The sequence below is a fragment of the Bemisia tabaci genome, chromosome 1 (assembly GCF_918797505.1).
Source record: "Bemisia tabaci chromosome 1, PGI_BMITA_v3".
Lineage (NCBI taxonomy): Eukaryota > Metazoa > Arthropoda > Insecta > Hemiptera > Aleyrodidae > Bemisia > Bemisia tabaci.
This window is the reverse complement of record NC_092793.1, coordinates 49511698-49528831: the sequence shown is the minus strand read 5'-3', so window position 1 is coordinate 49528831 and position 17134 is coordinate 49511698. Positions and strand designations below refer to the sequence as shown.

Sequence of the window (17134 nt, the reverse complement as noted above, 5' to 3'; positions counted from 1 at the left end):
GCTATAGTAAAGAATCGATCATTAAGGTGTTCGATGCGAACACCCTATTTACCGATCCTTTTCTATTGGTTTAAATGACAGATCAATCGATACATCGCAAAGGTCTGTCCGCAGCGGTAATTCTCGCGAGTTGGTAACGCTGATCTGTCTCGCAATTCAATCCATTAAATATGGTCGATTCTGTAACATGGAAATCGATTGTTCCACATACATTTAAACGAACGTAATTCCGTTTCATCTACTTGCATAAATTGACACTAGGATTAGGCCGTTCAACTTCTTCAGTTGTGTGGCCCGTGTCGTCGAATCGACCAGACTGTGATCTTACTTCGATTGTGATGTTCATCCGTTTTGGAAGTTTTCGTGTGTTTTTGTGTGACCCATAAGTCCAAATTTGGGGTCTTTGATTTCAAAGGGGATAATGACACAGCTATACTTAGGAGTTGTTGCACAGTGAGAAAAATAACTTCAATTCTTTTTTCTGACTCTGGAAGCGTGTCAAAAGCATCCAGGGTCGCATTCATAGTCGTTCTTCAAATATTTTTTTCTTTTTTTCTTTTTTTTTCGGGAAGACTCATCTGGTTTACATTGTAATGAAGGGGAATTTAAAAACGTCTCTGATGCAGCATCTCTCAGAGAGCAGTCGTTACGAAATCTTGAGGGAAGTGGATCAGTTGCGCTGATCACAGAATCGTGATTTGATGCTTGATTCTTGAAGATCAGTTAAGAATAAAATTTGTCTATATTTGTGTATATTTTTTGACGTTCAATATTAAGCGAGATATCGAGCCTTGAAAAACACGATTTATGACGTCATCAACCGAACTTTTGCATAACATGGTATGTATTACCGCGGTGCACGAAGTCATAAATCGAGTTTTTTAAGGCGCGATGTCTCGATTGTTATTGAACGTAGAAAGTTGCTGTTTTTTATAGATCTTATTATTTTTAGGTGATATAAGAAAAAAGCATCAAACCCGACGACCAGCGCAACTGACCAATTCAATGTTTAACTGCCGAAATAGATTCCTAAAAGGAATTACAAAGATTTACCACTGCAAAAAACACAAAATACAGCAGAAAATATACCGCAAGTGGGTTCATGACTATATTCCAGTTTGTCGAAGTCAAAGAATCTTTCCTTGTGGACTTATTTTTTTGGAATGGAAAATAATTGTAATCCTTCGGAATTGTAATTCCATCGGAAGGATTTATTCCCGGAGTTAAACGGATGGATTTTACACAAGCTTCGCAAAATTGTCCTCTTCATAATTCTGCGTTACCTAAATACGTTCTTAAACCCCCTGCTTGATCGCAATGTTAGTCAAGTTAAGGCCTCCTTAAGACAAACAGTCGTTCAAGAAGTGTCTTCGATTACGAACCCGGAGAATTAATGATTTTACCGCCTTGGCTAATTTAAACATGATAATTTTTTTTTTTTCCTTGGCGAAAAAAAGTATGCATTTGAAACTGATCCGCTGTTCATTTACATTACCGATCAAATAACACTTGATTCCTTGATGGAAACATCAGGTAATTCGATTTCAAGGCAATAACAACCAAAATATCTGAAATTGACTCTTGCACGAATTATTAACTTGAGTTGATTGCGTTCGGAACTAAGGGATCACTATGGAGAGGTTACGTTACACTGGTGAGCAGACGACGTTTATTTTCACCTTACTTATGTTTACGTTTCGAAAATTCTCGTAGTTTGATGATTGCATCTTCTCAGTTTTAAAATAAAAAAGAATTACACAAACATGCAAATTCACTTAAAAAAGTTTTGTAAGAATAAATTGAACATATCAATTGTGATTTTCGTCGGCATACTATCTCAGTGCATAGTTCACTCCATGACTCCACCTTTCGAAATTCTCTCAAGACCCAAACGTTATGTTGCATATCCAGATGGAACAAGTTCCGGAGTGAGTATACATGTATTCATTTAAACAATTTTTTTGAAAATATAATTTCGACAACCAAGGTGACAAAAAAATCTAGCAGCGAATTGATGAAGAGGTGCGGTTGTTGAGGTGGGCTATGTCGAGGTGAGTCTAAAAATAGAATTTTAAAAATTTCAATTACTCACCGACATTCTAATTATAGAAATGGGAATGTAGGTATGTGTTACCACAGTTTTAGAGATATTGTATTTTTCGAAACTTTTCGTGCGACGGGAAAAGTGATTAATTTCACAAAACTTTCAAATTAAATAAGTGATTGATACTTGAGTGCACAGGAGCAGAGGTGTATTCTACACATTTTGGCAATAAACACTCAGGTTGCGACGTTGCATGTCTCTGCTCTCCTCATACTTTATTTTTTAGAGATAAACTCATCAGTAGCCTCAATTGACATATTCAAATCCTGGTAAAATAAGAACATAAACCTCTGGATGACCAAAAAACCAGAACAAGTGCTGGTATAAGATAGGATCACCTCCTCCTAAGGGATCATAGAAAGATCTATTAAAATTTCGATCCATCAGCAACATTGTAATTGCCCCTGCAAGAACAGGAAGCGAAATCAATAATCAAAATACTGTAATTAATACTGATCAAACACTTAACCTTGATATTCAAAGTTTATACCTCGAGTTTTTGATTGATTTTAATTTGTGGTAAACTTGAGTGGATTAGATTTTTTATTTTATCTACTCTCATAAAATTAATTCCGTTAATTTTACTATATTACTTATTTTGTATATCAAGATTTTTATTTGTTATTGTTAGCTCGGCTATCTTTGGTAGTTTAATGGGGTTAAACAATAGGAATATTCAAAAAATAACGGGGTATAGTTCTATAGTTAATATCTGTTGGTTTATTTATAGTATGAGAATTAGATTAAGGCATCTCTGCAAGGCAGGATTTAGATTAATTTCCTCGTAGGAAATAAATAAAAATCGGAGTGTTTTAAACGTTGCAATTTTTGGACAAGCATTTTTCGCATTCACCCATGAAGCGTGGTAATTCTAAACGTGGTAAGTGCTATGATCTGGTGATAGATCTGTTGAAATTGTACAACAATGTAAAAGCGCCAAAATATCGTTCCTTCATTTATGCACGCCTCACCTCGTCAAATTTTTTCGGAGGAAAATTTCCCTTATGCCGCAATCACACGCTGAATTTGGCAGCTGAATGTGGCAGTCAACAGTCAGCGCTCAACAGCTGAAATTTCACTAATTCGAGTTATTTTCATCCAAATTTGTATCAAATCTATTCGAATAGTTCAGACAAATCCGACATTACCCGATGGTCGCTGAGAATCGTTGCTGAATTTTTGCGCAAAATTCAGGCATCGGGCCGATGACTTCTACATTCAAGCCACATTCAGCGTGTGATTGCGGCATTAGTAGGTATTCGTCTTATTTTCACGAAGAGCATTGCCATTCTCAGGCCAATGGATTGGAAAACAGTTGCCCAATCTTAGCAACGCTAGATGGCGCTTACCAGGTTTTGAATTTCCGCTCTTCCTATAGAAAACAAAAAAGTCACGCTTCTTTTAGCTTAGCGCGGCTTTCACCAGGAAGTTTAAGCCTCGCAAGGCTTCAATGCAAAGTTTCTCAAATATTGACTCCATTTATGTCAGTTATTTTTAGGTCTAGCTTTCCCACTGCCTCTACCGAGGGACGGAATAATTTTCTCCTACATTTTTGAAGCCAACTACAATCTACCTGACAACGTGACTCAGTATTTTCCACCGAGCCCGAGCGAGGCCTTGAAATCTTTTAACCGGAAATTTCTGTACGGCATTCTAGAAAATAAATTCACAAGGTTCGACTACTTGCTATCTTAGAATTAGAATCTAGAGTTCGAGTCTGCGCCAAATAAGTGATTTTAAAAACTTTCAGAGTATTATAGAAGATTGGTCGTTCTCACTTTTGTACTGAAAGTCAATATACACTATTATGAACAGGTCATTAACTCTGTAAGTTAAATGTGGTGGTTAAAAAAGGAGTAAATCATTCGACTACGGGCCGGAGTTAGTGGCACTGATCACTAAATTATTCCTCTAACGTAAAGGCGTATGTGTATATTCACATGAGCCCCAGAGAGCATAGAGTTATGCGGAGAGCAGGGCTCTCGTGTAAATTGAGATCTGCTCTAACGTCAAAGGAGCAACGACTAGTGAAATACACTTTCTTATACGAGGGAATCGTGAAAAGGTGAGAGGGTTGGGAGATCTTGTCAGTAAATATATGGCCGTAACGTTAACGGCGCTGAAAAGCACTTTTTTCGGAAAGGTTTCAATAACCTATTGAATTTAAAAGAATACCGTGCTGTCATTACATTTATTCTATCGGAGACTGAAATATTGAGTCAATAGAATAAGCAATATCTTTATCAATGTATTGGGAAATTCATTGCGATCGGACTCCCTTAAAAAGTTAACTAGTGATACCACTATTCGCACATGAGGGACGCTGTTCTGCCTACCTTCTGAATTAAAGGAGAATTGTCTAAGACGCATCGCACTGATTCCACAATCCGATCTATAGAAAGTAGAAACGCTAGGTACGTAGCGTTAAGTGCCGTTTCAATGCGTTTAAGTTTTTATTTTTGGAAATGGCTAAAATTCAGACGGAACTAGCCTTTGGATGGAGCACATTTTTTCCTTTGAAGCTCATCTGTTGAATCAAATTTTAATCTTTCAAACAATCTGCATACTACTTTGATTTAAAAAAAAAAAAAAAAAAAAAAAAAAAACCCCGCATCAAATTAATTACGGATGACGATACTCCACCATTTGTTGAACTACCCCCTCCCCCTCCTAATTGGTGTAAGAGGGTGAAAACAGCGAGATTGCGTACGACGAAACGCCCGGTTACACACATCGACAATGAAATTACCAGATCACGTGTCTCGTTAGCGGTGATAAAAAATCTCCACTCCCACTTTAATTTTTTTTTTTTTAGGGAAAACAACATTTTCCACAGAGTTTTCTTCGCTTTGGAGAAGAAAATTCGAGGAAGTTTCCAAGAATCAACGTTGAATAGTTTTTCATTTAAAAAATAAAGTACGATAGGAAGTCTGCAACTTCGCAAACCGAAATATGTGGTCTAGCAGTTTCACTGTCGATGTGTACTTTCCTCGGTTATTGTCCTTCATGTGTTCATTTTCATGTTCTTAAGTTGAATTCATATTTAAAATCCTCTCTATTCTAATAAAATCATTTTTAGGACGCTCGATGGACGAGGTAAGGAAAGAGAGTAAGACGGTCGATGGGCAAGAGAGAGAAGGGGATTTCAAAGGTCAGAGTTTTAATAGAGTGGGTCTTTACTTTCAGAGGCCTTTGTTTAGTCATGGACAGCTATATTATATGTGGCCCTGTCAAGGTCAACTTCCATAAAGGAATCAAAATTCAAAGTAAGGAGAAATTCGTTTGGCGAGAAATTTTTCTTTGAAACATAGTTTTGTTATTCAACTAAAATTATTTGCTCATTAGCCGCCAACGGGCGATTTCGACTATTAACCCTTTAGGGGCGCGCAGCGCCTCGGAGGTTGGGCCGCTTAACGGCCAGGAGGCAGAGCCCCCTAGTTCTCAATGAACTAAAATCCTCGTCAAAAGATCTCGAAATCAGTTGATGAAAATCAATTATTTCATTCCAGGGCTGGCCTCGATGGCGAAGAGTGTTTGCTCAGGTTGATATGCGACGCTGCACTCACACCTCTCGATCACAATGGTCTTTTTGGACAAATACTCGACATTTTACTCAGGTACGTGCATCGCCATTCTACAGGCATGAGAGTTCTCCCACTAGCAAGCTTAGACCTTTTGAGTGTCTTAAATTGCTGTTTACAACTTTTGATGTAGCGGAAATAAAAATTAAAACTTATTTCTCATGTGGGAGTAAACAGGTTCCTTGGCGACTTTAACGAAAGGATAGAAAGAACGCCGCTCCGTCCTGGAGAATTTTTCGAGGGTAATGCTGCAGATTTCATGAGTCTCAAGTTTAGGGAGGGGAACGTCCTCAACCGAAGGTCTAATAACTTTATTTGGAAGTATTTCTGCTAAACGGGACTATGTGCATTATGACGTGAGCCCTGTTATGCATATATTCTCATGGGTCTTAGGGCTCATGTCTTCGTACACATAGTTCCAATCAGCAGAAATATGGTCATTTGTGACCGTCCACGGAAAAAAGGAACTCAGTCCACAAAAACCCAAAGTTGAGTGATAAATAATAGAGTGAATACAGGAATATTATAGGACGAAAACGCTGAGCAATTTTAAACTTAACTGGAGATATGGTGGTTTGAAGTTTTTAGGTAAAGAAATATGATTCAAGAAGAGGCTGTATGAAGCGAATCAGGGTTGAAATTGCTCGAATTGCTAAATTTGTATTACTCTACTGTTTCTTCAATTTCAGACCATCTACAACACATGAAGAGGAGCTACCCAATAGAATTTCTGAGGCTGAGAGGCACGGAAACAAAATGAATGAGTGCAATAGGATCTATCCAAACTGTATGATAGACCTCATGGACATGTTTACTCTAATTGAAGATTCTCTGGAGAGTTCTTAGTGAAGGACGCCTGTGATATTGAGTAATGCATGGTGGCATACACAGAAAAGTTTCTAATGATAGGGGGCTCATTAATGATGATAAATTTTGGGATTTCAATTTCTAGATAGAGCAATTTTAAGTCCTTTCCAAACAGAAAATTATGCAGGCAGCCTCGAATCATTTATTATTTTATCTAACGAGATTCAACAAATAGCGAAGAGTGCAACGATTCTCACTGCGATGCAATAATGATATCCAATTCAAAAGGAGAAAAGCAGGGTGAGAGGAAGTCAAAAATTCACTGAATCCATATTATTCTGACCAAAAAATTGAGAGGAGGAAAAATGATTGTGAAACTAAGTATTAAACTTCAAGGAATAAAACTTTGAACCTCTTTTTCTCACTTCAAACTTGATGCGACTTGGTGCATTTCAGTTAAAGTAGGTCCAATTTTACATGAAATAACTATCTTAGTTTTTGAGGAATACGTACCATTTATATAACTCTGTTATCTGTATGAGTCTTCATTTAACTCTGATACTTACCTAATTAATTGAAAAGAGTAAGCAGAAAAACAGGGGGAGGAGAAGAAAGTGAAAGGCATTATTAGTAAAAATGAACAGTTTTTATTAACAACACCTTACCGTAACAAATATACCAACTACAAAATATAAATTACAATTACTTTCCTTCTGACAAGTACATAAGTATAAAAATTGTCTAATTCAAAATTTTTCATTCTTTAATTTGTAAAAAATATAAACTTAAGAGCTTAAAATGTGATGATTAATCAATCTTTCATGTTGTGTCTCCTTGCTGAAAGGAAAACAAAGAAGATCACTAAAATTTACAAAAATAATCTCATTAAACGGGAAATATAAGTACTTGAGATTAATGTAGAATAAGATGATTAAGGGATTTGAAAAAGATAGCGTCCAATGAGCTGCAAAAGTGTACGACAAGAACATCTGACTGGGCAGAAACAGACTGCATGATCAAATGAAAAAGTGACTTTCACGAAGCTGCCTCAGCCAATCAAGACCTTGGATAAAGCTAATTGTTATCCAGAGGTATGAACACTGTAAGTCCTTTTTAAAATTTGCAAGTTAAACTACTTGTCCATGAACTTTTTTTTTCTTTTGCCCTTAAAACTTAATTTTTTGTTTAATTTGTGAGATTTTAAGTACACACCGATCTTACTGGGGGTGAAATATCTTGTCTATGACAAATTTTGATTACATATTGTTTTATTTATGTACAAGGCAAGTTAAGGAGAAAGATCTTCAGAAATTATTTGATTTGATACATATTCCCATCCTGGAAAAAATAGAAATAAAAACTGTCTAGTTCACTAGGTTTAAACAAGAAGAAAAAAAAAATGTCAAGCTCACAGGCTGTCAAGACAGAAATTAATGATAAGCAAAATTAAATAAACTTGAAAATTTAAAAATGGCAGGGAAAGAAAAATAACCAACATCAGAACAAATCTCCTAAATAATAAGGTACCAATGGATGCGCAATGATTTTGCTGTCTAGTTGAATTAGATTATTCACTGCTGACAAGATTAGTTTTTACTGCGATTAAATTTTAGACTTACTAATAAACGAATATAGTGATGATTATTCAAGCGCGTCCTGATGAGGTTTTGTTGTGCAGACTTCTGCTGAACAATGAGTCTCTTCCAGACAAAATTATAGCCTCTTTCACGTTAATGAGCCACACTTGGACACCACTTTGCAATAAGGAGCTTCTGTTTCTGGATAATCCATAAAAGTACATATCTGCTTAGGAAAACTATTGGCACACACGTTGTTCCTGTACAAGTCAGAAATAATAGTTCCTCATTGCAAAGGGAGGTCCAATAGGCGACCTTGAAAGGTTTCCAACAGTGTACCTAATAATGTCCACTTAAAAGCTGACAACAAAGATACACAACGCAAAACTTAAAACAATCTAAAATTAAAATGTAAATTAAAATCTCGAATAAAAAACTGATACTGATACACAGAAAAGTACACTTGTTGCCTCAGGAGCTCAAATGTTAAACTTTGGAAAACTAAAAACAAAAACAAAAAAAATTGAAAAAATCATGACTATTTCTTTCATTCTTAAAAAAACAATGTTGTTGTTGTGTGTATTATAAATCTAAGAAAAATTCTCTCTTTCAGAGACAGTCTAGACACTTCCGTCAGCAGTGTGCATGTATATTATTTTTTTTCAACTAAGAGAGAGTCTGGCGTGATGAAAAAGCTAAGAAGAATTTTAAGTGCATTTGAGGTCCTGAAAGTGGAATGAGAATACCATAACCACAATTTCGCAAATCATGTGGCAAAAGTTGGCCCTGTAAATTGACCAAGCACTCAAGACAGTATGAACTTCCTACTTCATTCCTTAAAAACTGAATCCGATTGTGACAAAAAATGCTCATCTCTGATGTGAATATTTTGGAGAGAATTTATGAAATTCCAAAATTGACAAATCAATGTGTGCACACTCCCACTTTTTAAATCCAGATTCTGTATTTCTTGATGCCATTATTACTTCAAAGCTCAGTAGATGGACAGTTTTTCAGTGATTGTGTTACCGTATCCATCTCAACAGTGTCATAATTACTGATTATTGTAGAAAACAGTGGCCAAATCTATCATAAAAAATTTGAATTTTTTGGCACTCAAAAGTTGATAGAGAACTGAATTCATAGGAGCTGTTTTAGGAGCTGAATTTGTTTTCTCTAGACGAGGTAAGAATTAAAGTACATAATTCCTCTTCAAAATTTCACGAGGTGAAGGAATGACACTAGGAAAAATCTGGTAATTAACTCCTGATTAATATATGAGTGTTTACAATTAATATTGAGTAAATGACAAAAAAACAAAAGACATCATTTGTATGATTTAAATTCTACTTTATCTTTGTTAAAATAATCATTAATATCTTGTTCAAGGATTGATTTATCCGTTGTGAGAATTGTTTTCTGCATGAGATTTGAAGATGAAACATATTATGTTTTCCCCTAATTTATATCTTATCAAGCGGCTCATTGCTGTTTCTATCATTCATTACAGCAATAAAATACAGCATTAGAGGGAAATTACAGTGAGTATTTGAAGAGAGAGTGAGATATTAAAACAATCAAGGGAAGTATTCAAAACATCAACAATTGGTACTTGTTTCACTAGTTGACGGTTAGTTTCATTTGAATACACTCCGAAAATCTTGAACAACCAACTACGTTCATGGCAAGCATAAATAATGGGCACTGGAGCAAATGAAGATGTACCATATGCCATTATAAGTATATCAAAAATATTCTCCATTAAATTGAGAAAATTTGTTCGGATGCAAATTAGATCTTTCAATTCGCCTATGCCTCCATTACACTGGATCACAAAAACAATTAGAATGAAGAGTAGATGTCAGTGATTCTAGAAAGAGAAGACATAGAATATTTGATCGTAGGCGATAGCAAACAGTCTTTCACCTTCCATTGAATTGTACAATAAAGCTCAGGTAAACATGAAGGAAGTTGAAATAAGAGACAAACTACATTGTTAAAAAAAAACAATACATCTTTCAAGAATAAAAAATTACTTTATCCGTTAAGGAGTTGCAACACGAACGTGCACCTAACTAAATTTCCACTCAGAGATAAGCCTGTACATACTCCTTCAGATATTAGGACTAGGTTTTCAAATTTCATTACTGTATTTTTTAATTTGCTGAGGACTGATCTGGGTTGGTCCTATTTTGTAGATTGGTCGTTGATCTTTTCAACAATGCAATTTTTGACTTCAGTTTTCAAGTTTTAGACATATTTTGTAAGTTGAAGAAAGCGATGGTCACTAGCCAAATTATCCTGAGTTCTTCAAAAAATTTTAAAGCTTTGTTTCCCTTTCTAATTGCTTTACTTGCTGTCTGTAAAATATATATGTTAATGTCATAAGAAAACTACAATAATTTTCAAGGATATGCGAAGTGTTCAATACTTTCAAAAGTATTCGTCACAAATGCCAAATTATCGAAAAATTTGAGCTCATTTTTCACAACAATTATTCAAACATAATACTCATAGTATGCAACTGTACTTCATAATACTCCATAGTATCATGAAGATGAGTGATGAAATTGTGATGTTAAGCTACGTATGTGCCATTTCTTGGACACAGATGAAACTAAGTTTTTACTATCACGGAATGTACAAATAACTACTTACGAAAAATACATTCGTTGTATTGAAACATTTATCCATGTACAGTTTTTACAAAGCTTTTTACAGTATTTGGTATGAGTAAATTACTGGTAAAATTCAAAAATTTTATTTACAATAAAAACAAAATTAATTAATACTCATAATATAGTGATAATATGATGTCATTTCAAATAATGTTACAAAGACAATAGGTCTATTGCTTGAGATCAAGAAAAATTAAAAATGACTGTAAATTGATGTACAAACTAATAGCAGTTTAAGTACACCTTCCAGATGCTGTAAGTTGGTTCATCTGAACAGAAAAGGAGAGAAAAAAAATCTGCTCAAAAATGAGAAGGAACTTGTCACCGCATTTGATGTTTCGAAAAACTTTCAATGTGGGTTTATATTATCTTAAATTAAAGAATGTGACTGATTAAAACTTATGGTAATAATACATGCAGCCATAGCCAGTTCATGTTCTGTGCATCATAATTGTTTCAAGAACGTCTGAAACCATTTTGAGTTTTCATGATCATTGACTACCGTGAGCTTTTAGGAGCTTTCATACCTTCATGTAAGGCCGGATATAAGATTTTTTAGTGCAGTCTGTGGGTGCGGGCTCCTTGAAGTGCATCTCCCTAGAGAGGGGGGGTTTAGTGGTAAACTTACCCGGTAGGGGTGGTTCAGGAGGCCTCCCTCCATAAAATTTGAGGTCTCCACTCCTCTGAAACGCAATTGGAGATACTTTAAGGCGTGCATTGTGAGGAAAAGGAAGGCTACTGGGGCTCTCACAGTCTCAACAATAGGTCTATGAGAAACCGGAGGAAATATTATGGTAGAAAATAAATGAAAAAATCTATTTTGAGGGGGAAGGAAAAAAACTTTCGCGCCGGCCGCAATGCATGCACCTGATGCACCTCTACGATAAATTACCCTGCAGAGGAAAATCGAGAAGTGATTATAATGGAAGTCAATGATCATTGAATAGTTCTAATCGAAACGATGTTTCACAAGTAATAAAGTCAAAAATAAACAAGCTATGTTCGGCCATACAAATGTAATAAGCATATCGATGGCCGAAGTGCGAAACCACGTATTTCTGTTTGCGATGTTGCAGACTTATTGTTATACTTTATCGTCATTTCTTGACAACTTTCTGGATTTATCTTCTTTGTTGGCAGAATATTTTGCGTGAATTTCAAGCTATAAAGTTGGCAAGTTTCTATTGAAAAAAATAAGATAGGAGCAGAAATTTTGAGACTCCATAATGGAGATACGTGGTTTTGCACTGTGGCCATCGATTTGTGAATGCAGTCGATGACAAAATGAGGGATGCACAAAAACCCGGAAAAATGCACTTCTGAAAATTTTGAGAAAATGAAATAATTCATGATACTATGCTCAGATATAAAGAGAAAAAAATGAAGAAAAATAAATTAAAAACAGAAATAGAAAAAGAACTGTAGGTAGGTACAAAGAATTATAATAATAATGAAACAAATCTTCAATGAAGATGATCATTTGACTAATTTAACAAAAACGTTTATATCTCTACAACAGATGTGAATTGCTTAATGGAAGAAACAGCTTTTTGAAAACCCTGAAACGACAAAAGGTAACAGAGCGTTCAACACTATTAAAATCTGTACAAATGTAACAAACATTATTTTTTTTGTTCCCTGGCAAGACCGGCAAAACAGGTTTAAAAATAGGGATGATTAAAATTCCTCAAAAAATCCATTAAAATACAAAGAAGCCGAAATTGTAATTTTTGAAGGAGAACTTTCAGAGAGAGTTCCTAGAGTCTATATTAACTAAAGATAGTTCTAGGCAGTGAAAGAGTGATGGGAAAAATTTGTTTAAAAGTGTAAGGATATGATTTTAAGTATTCAGTCTCTCGTTACGTAATCCAATGTAATTTGCAAACAAATTGGCTGATATTTATAACTACAAAGAAAAGGTTAAATTGACAGTTAGTATGTCCATGGGAGATAAATTTAATTGGTTGAAGGATTCTAACTCTCCGCTGAGCTGCTGCATACCGGTAAGTGAAGTTTGAGTGATTGATTTGAGTTTCAGATGCGTGAAGTTCGTATCAGCGTAAAGCGCCGACTTCTCAGTGCTGGCTCTAAAATTACACTTGGACAACTGAATATTACTCGCTACACTGCAGGTGAATCCTTGTCTGTGCAAAATCATCAACGCCGAATTAGACGGAAATTGTGAGCCGTAAACTGGGTCAGTCAACGTTCTGAGATTCATCAAATGGACATCACAGGGGAAAGGCTTCGAGATGAACACCAAGTTCGTCTCCACATCCATGTTACTTGTGTCCAGCAGGAAAACGTTGGACGGGTACAGCAACGAGTTGGACAAATAGTTCGAAGAGAGGGATGGAGTCGTGAGGTGGGTAGGTGATGTGACATCCTCGAGGAGGACCCAGAACTTCATGAGAGTGCGTTTGTTGTCGACAACTCCTTCGCCCATGCCCCGGGCGTCGTCGTAGAGGGTACGTCGGTCCAGCATGACCTCGAGCCAGCCGGGCTCCCAGGCGGCCGTCCCTTGCGCGTGGTTCACCAAGATGCTGAGCCGCCGGCTGGCGTCTTGGATGTAGGCGCACGTCGTGATAGGGAAGTAGTTGCCCTCGATTCCGATCCGGTCTACCTTGACCCGCTTCTGCATGGAGAACCCGTTGGCATCCGTGTAGAACTCGGGCGTGTCGCCGTTGGAGATGTCGCTGACGATCCGCATGAACAGCTCCGTCTCTCGGTTCTTGGGCGGTTTGTCGAAGTCGACGATGTTCTCGACGTAGATCGCGTGGCCGAGGGGCGACTTGGAGTGGTAGAGCCGGGTGCGATGCTGCAGGAAGGAGCCGTAGACCACGACGAGCTCCGAGTAGATCGGGCCGGAGACGATGACGATCCGCTGCTTGTCCGTGTACTCGGCCAGCACGTCGCGTTCGATCTCGTTCGTCGATGGGTCCGGCATGAAGAGATACGCCCCGGAATGGAACTGAGCCGAGTTGTAGGCCGCGAATTGGATGCTCGACTGCGTCACTTTCCCGGTGGTCTTCTGGGTCGTCGCCTTGAGGAAGCCCGTCGCGGCGTCGAAAAGGAGCTTCAGATGGTGATTCTCGAGCTGGACGTCGCCCGGCTGAATGACCTTGATCGGGAAGATGTGCTCTTGCGAACATCGCTTGCAGTACAGGGTCGATATCGAGCCTTTGGCTTCGGCTTTCGTCGTCGACTCGACAACGAAGACCGACAAGGATAATGGAGGCACTTCAACGATGAATACCAATTCGTAAAGGAATCTAGAGGTAATGACCGAACTACCGCTCATGTCGGAGTCCGTTATGTTCAGGTACGGACTGATCTGCGAGACGACCGGTTTCCCGGTGACGTCGCTCACTTTGACGTTGGGATCGGAGATCTTCAGCTTGATGACGTCATAGCGGACTTGGGCCAAACTGTTGAAGACGAGCACTTTCCGCCGCGTGCTCTTCGGCGAGAATGCCAGGAGCACGTCTTCGGCGAGCCGCTCGTAGGTTTCCCGCTCGGCCGACGGCACTACGAAGCGCAGAGACGGCGAAACCGACGACGCTTTCTTGGACTGGAAAGCTAGGAGGAGGTTTTGTACGGAGTAGCTCTGGACGAACGACGCCTCTTGGAGACTCTCGAAGAGCTTCAAGGCGTAGTCGTGCATGACGAAGCCTTTCGACGTGCCCGTGATGGCGTCGTGGTGCTGGAACAAGGCTAGATTCTGCCGCGCCCGCGACAGCTTCTCGAAGTCCCGCTCGAGGATCTTGACGCTGGCGCTGATGCCCAACATCTTCATGTAGTTGAGCGAGAGCGTGTAGAGGATTTCGGCGGATCTCAGATTATGCTCCAGCTCCCGGCTGAGGATCTTGAAGAAGGGCCTCGTGGTGAAGTACCCGCTCCAGTAAGCGGGGCGGCCCTCGGTGAATATGTCCGAGTAGACGAAGAAGTCCCCTTTGAGGGTCTTAGGGTCGATGTCGAGGAGCTTGAGTCGCTCTTTGACGAGTTTGAAATAGTCGGCCGGCGTGCCGAAGCGAAACTCGGCGTTGTAAGTGGTGTTGTGGGCGTTGATGTAGTCGAAGAGCTGGACGTAGTTGCGATACTGCTGTTCCCACTCGACGTCGTAGTTGTAGCGGAAGTCGTCGCCGAGAGGCATCATGACGACGTTGTGCGGGACGAGAGAGCCGGCCCGGCCGTACTGCTCGAGGAGGAGCTCGGCCTTCTGGCGGACGTTCTTCTTGTCGATGGGGACGGCGCGGATGGAGAACTCGGTGTACTCGCCAGGGATGCGCCGGAAGTCGAAGTTGAGGCAGACCTGGGGGTGGGGCCCGCAGGAGTGTTTGATGGAGTAGATGTCGAAGGGTTGGTTGTGGACGAGGAAATCGGTGTGCCCGTCGGCGTCCCAGTTCTGCCGCCAGATGAAGTCGCCGCTCTCCTCCTTGGCCAGCCACTGCTTCCACGCGTAGTGGATCCGCTGGATCACCGCGCCGCCCGACAGACCGGCCGCCTTCAGCAGGTACGGCACCGTCGAGCCGTGACCGAACGGATCTACCGCCCACCCGGTTTTCAGCTCCACTCCCAAGTTGTTCCTCAACCACTGGTGACCTGAAAAAAGGGAAAAAATTATATTAAATTCAGATTGGCTGATTCATTGACCAATAGGGCTAGGTTTTCAAATTCGAAACTACAATTTTTGCTTTAGTTTAGGAATAACGTAAGTACCATTGGTTTCCATACGTGCATACGTGTTTTTACGGATGAGCCAAAAAAAGTAGCTAAGTCCAATTAGAAGTGAATTATTGTGTGATTAATATTAAGTGACGTTCAATCAGATTCGTAAGATTGTTCACTTGGTTGCGGTGAAGCAAAAACGTTCCCACATGTTGAGACAGAAGTTTCTGAGTAATGAAAATGTATAATCAGTCGATAAATATTAAATTTGCGATCAATTGAATAATTATTCAGCTTATAAACCGGTTGAAAGTTACGTAATGCGGTGTCAATTTATAAACTGAGCTCATTTTGATGGTGGCAAAACTTGGAAAGGAAAAGCTTCGTTGTCGCTTTTTTACGATCAGAAAATTATGCCATAAAGTTGAAAAAGTGGGAGAAGTGAAAGAAAGATGACCGGATTTTTATCGATCACTAATGCTCCGAAAGAAAAGAACCGAGGGAAGAAAAGCCGAGAATTTAAAACTAAAAGAGAGTAGCAGGCTGCACTTAAGGGGTGCTAATAATTTTAATGAGTTTCAGACGGTTGTTCACATCAGTTTCCCCGGCAGCTTGTCCCTCGTTTCGCTTAAACATTAACGAGATCAAATGGCTCATCCTTTTAAAGTTTAAGTGACGTATTAAGGATTAATTCTCGAGAGATTTCCTTCTCCCCATCGAAGTTTTGAAAAGCAGGGCGTTCGTAAGATGGAAGAAAAAATAAAGCAGGAGAATAATAAGAGAAAAAACTTTTCGAGAAAGGTTATATAATACGAACTGAACACCTAAATATGCCGCTGAAGTACACATTTAATTCAATCTTCCTTGTACATTATCAATTATATTTTTATAAGCAATAAGCAAACATTTTAAATCAGAGACACGATAGTTTGTCATCCAATTTTTATTCATCAAAGCCCGCTCTATTCAAAAGTTTTAAAAAACCGAGCTCAAGAATAACGCACCAGTAGCATCAAATATGAGCTGCATTTTGCAAAAGGGAACTACATTATCTGTCTCATTATAGGAACAACACATGTGCTATTAGTTTCCCTATGCAGATATGTGTTTTTACGTATGAGCAAGTAATGATTTATACATAGTTCCTAAATGCAGAATGCAGTCCGTATCGGAACAAAGAACACAAAGGTTTGAAGTTTTATTCTTCCATAAGACTCAATGTAAGGACAAAGTTTAACGACATATATTCACGTGAAAAATATTTGAACCACATTTAGCGATTCGGAACTGCAATTTCTGACTTAGTTTAGAAACGACATACGTACCATTAGTTACCCTAGGCACATAATTTTTTTCGCAAATGAGTCAATTTTCTCCCGACTTGATTCGAATTTCCGACAGGCGAAAATTTATGACTAGTTTAGTTCAAAACTCCTCCTTTCTTTCCGAGATGCGACTTGGTACGTTTCTATGAGATCCGGTCCATAAGTTTGCAGTATCATAAAAGTTAGGTCAAGGTGAAATTATATCTACCTATCTACTTTGATTAGTTTGAACATCAAGAACTAGTTTAAGGCGAGTTTTAATTAGAAATAGAGAAAAACATTGTTTTGTTTTCTGTTTGCTTTTCACATATCCCCTATGGTCGGCAGGGAAAGGATTCTTGCCGGCGGGAAAGTCACGTTGTACCATTCAAGAAATCAAACGTGACCGCTGAGT

At 38.6% G+C, this 17134-nt stretch overlaps 2 protein-coding genes across 5 annotated transcripts in view; one reads left to right on the top strand and one right to left on the bottom strand.

The window, feature by feature from the left end:
• The first annotated feature begins 284 nt into the window (after positions 1-284).
• On the top strand, positions 285-7291 carry LOC109039470 (uncharacterized). Of its 4 annotated transcripts, none has more exons than XM_072302419.1 (5): positions 285-453; positions 1714-1928; positions 3593-3777; positions 5614-5721; positions 6375-7291. In XM_072302419.1, exons 2-5 carry the CDS (start codon positions 1764-1766, stop codon positions 6529-6531), a joined length of 615 nt encoding a protein of 204 aa, XP_072158520.1. In that variant the 5' UTR covers positions 285-453; positions 1714-1763; the 3' UTR covers positions 6532-7291. The 4 variants fall into 4 exon arrangements, with proteins under 4 accessions (XP_072158520.1, XP_072158518.1, XP_072158512.1 ...); XM_072302417.1 differs by having other exon boundaries at positions 1534-1928; XM_072302411.1 differs by having other exon boundaries at positions 1325-1928.
• Positions 7117-17134, bottom strand: part of alpha-Man-IIb (alpha-Mannosidase class II b) — a 72830-nt gene continuing 62812 nt past the window's right edge. Inside the window, exon 5 of the mRNA XM_072302387.1 lies at positions 7117-15349. Within this exon, the coding sequence (XP_072158488.1) occupies positions 12654-15349 (2696 nt within the window). The 3' untranslated portion in view covers positions 7117-12653. The remainder of the gene's footprint in view (positions 15350-17134) is intronic.

Excerpts from the sequence above, each read along its gene's own strand:
- LOC109039470 (XM_072302419.1), top strand. The coding sequence starts at position 1,764 with ATGCAAATTCACTTAAAAAAGTTTTGTAAGAATAAATTGAACATATCA. Across the intron at positions 1,929-3,592 it reads CAGATGGAACAAGTTCCGGA|TTATTTTTAGGTCTAGCTTT; the intron begins GTGAGTATACAT and ends CATTTATGTCAG. Across the intron at positions 5,722-6,374 it reads ATACTCGACATTTTACTCAG|ACCATCTACAACACATGAAG; the intron begins GTACGTGCATCG and ends CTTCAATTTCAG.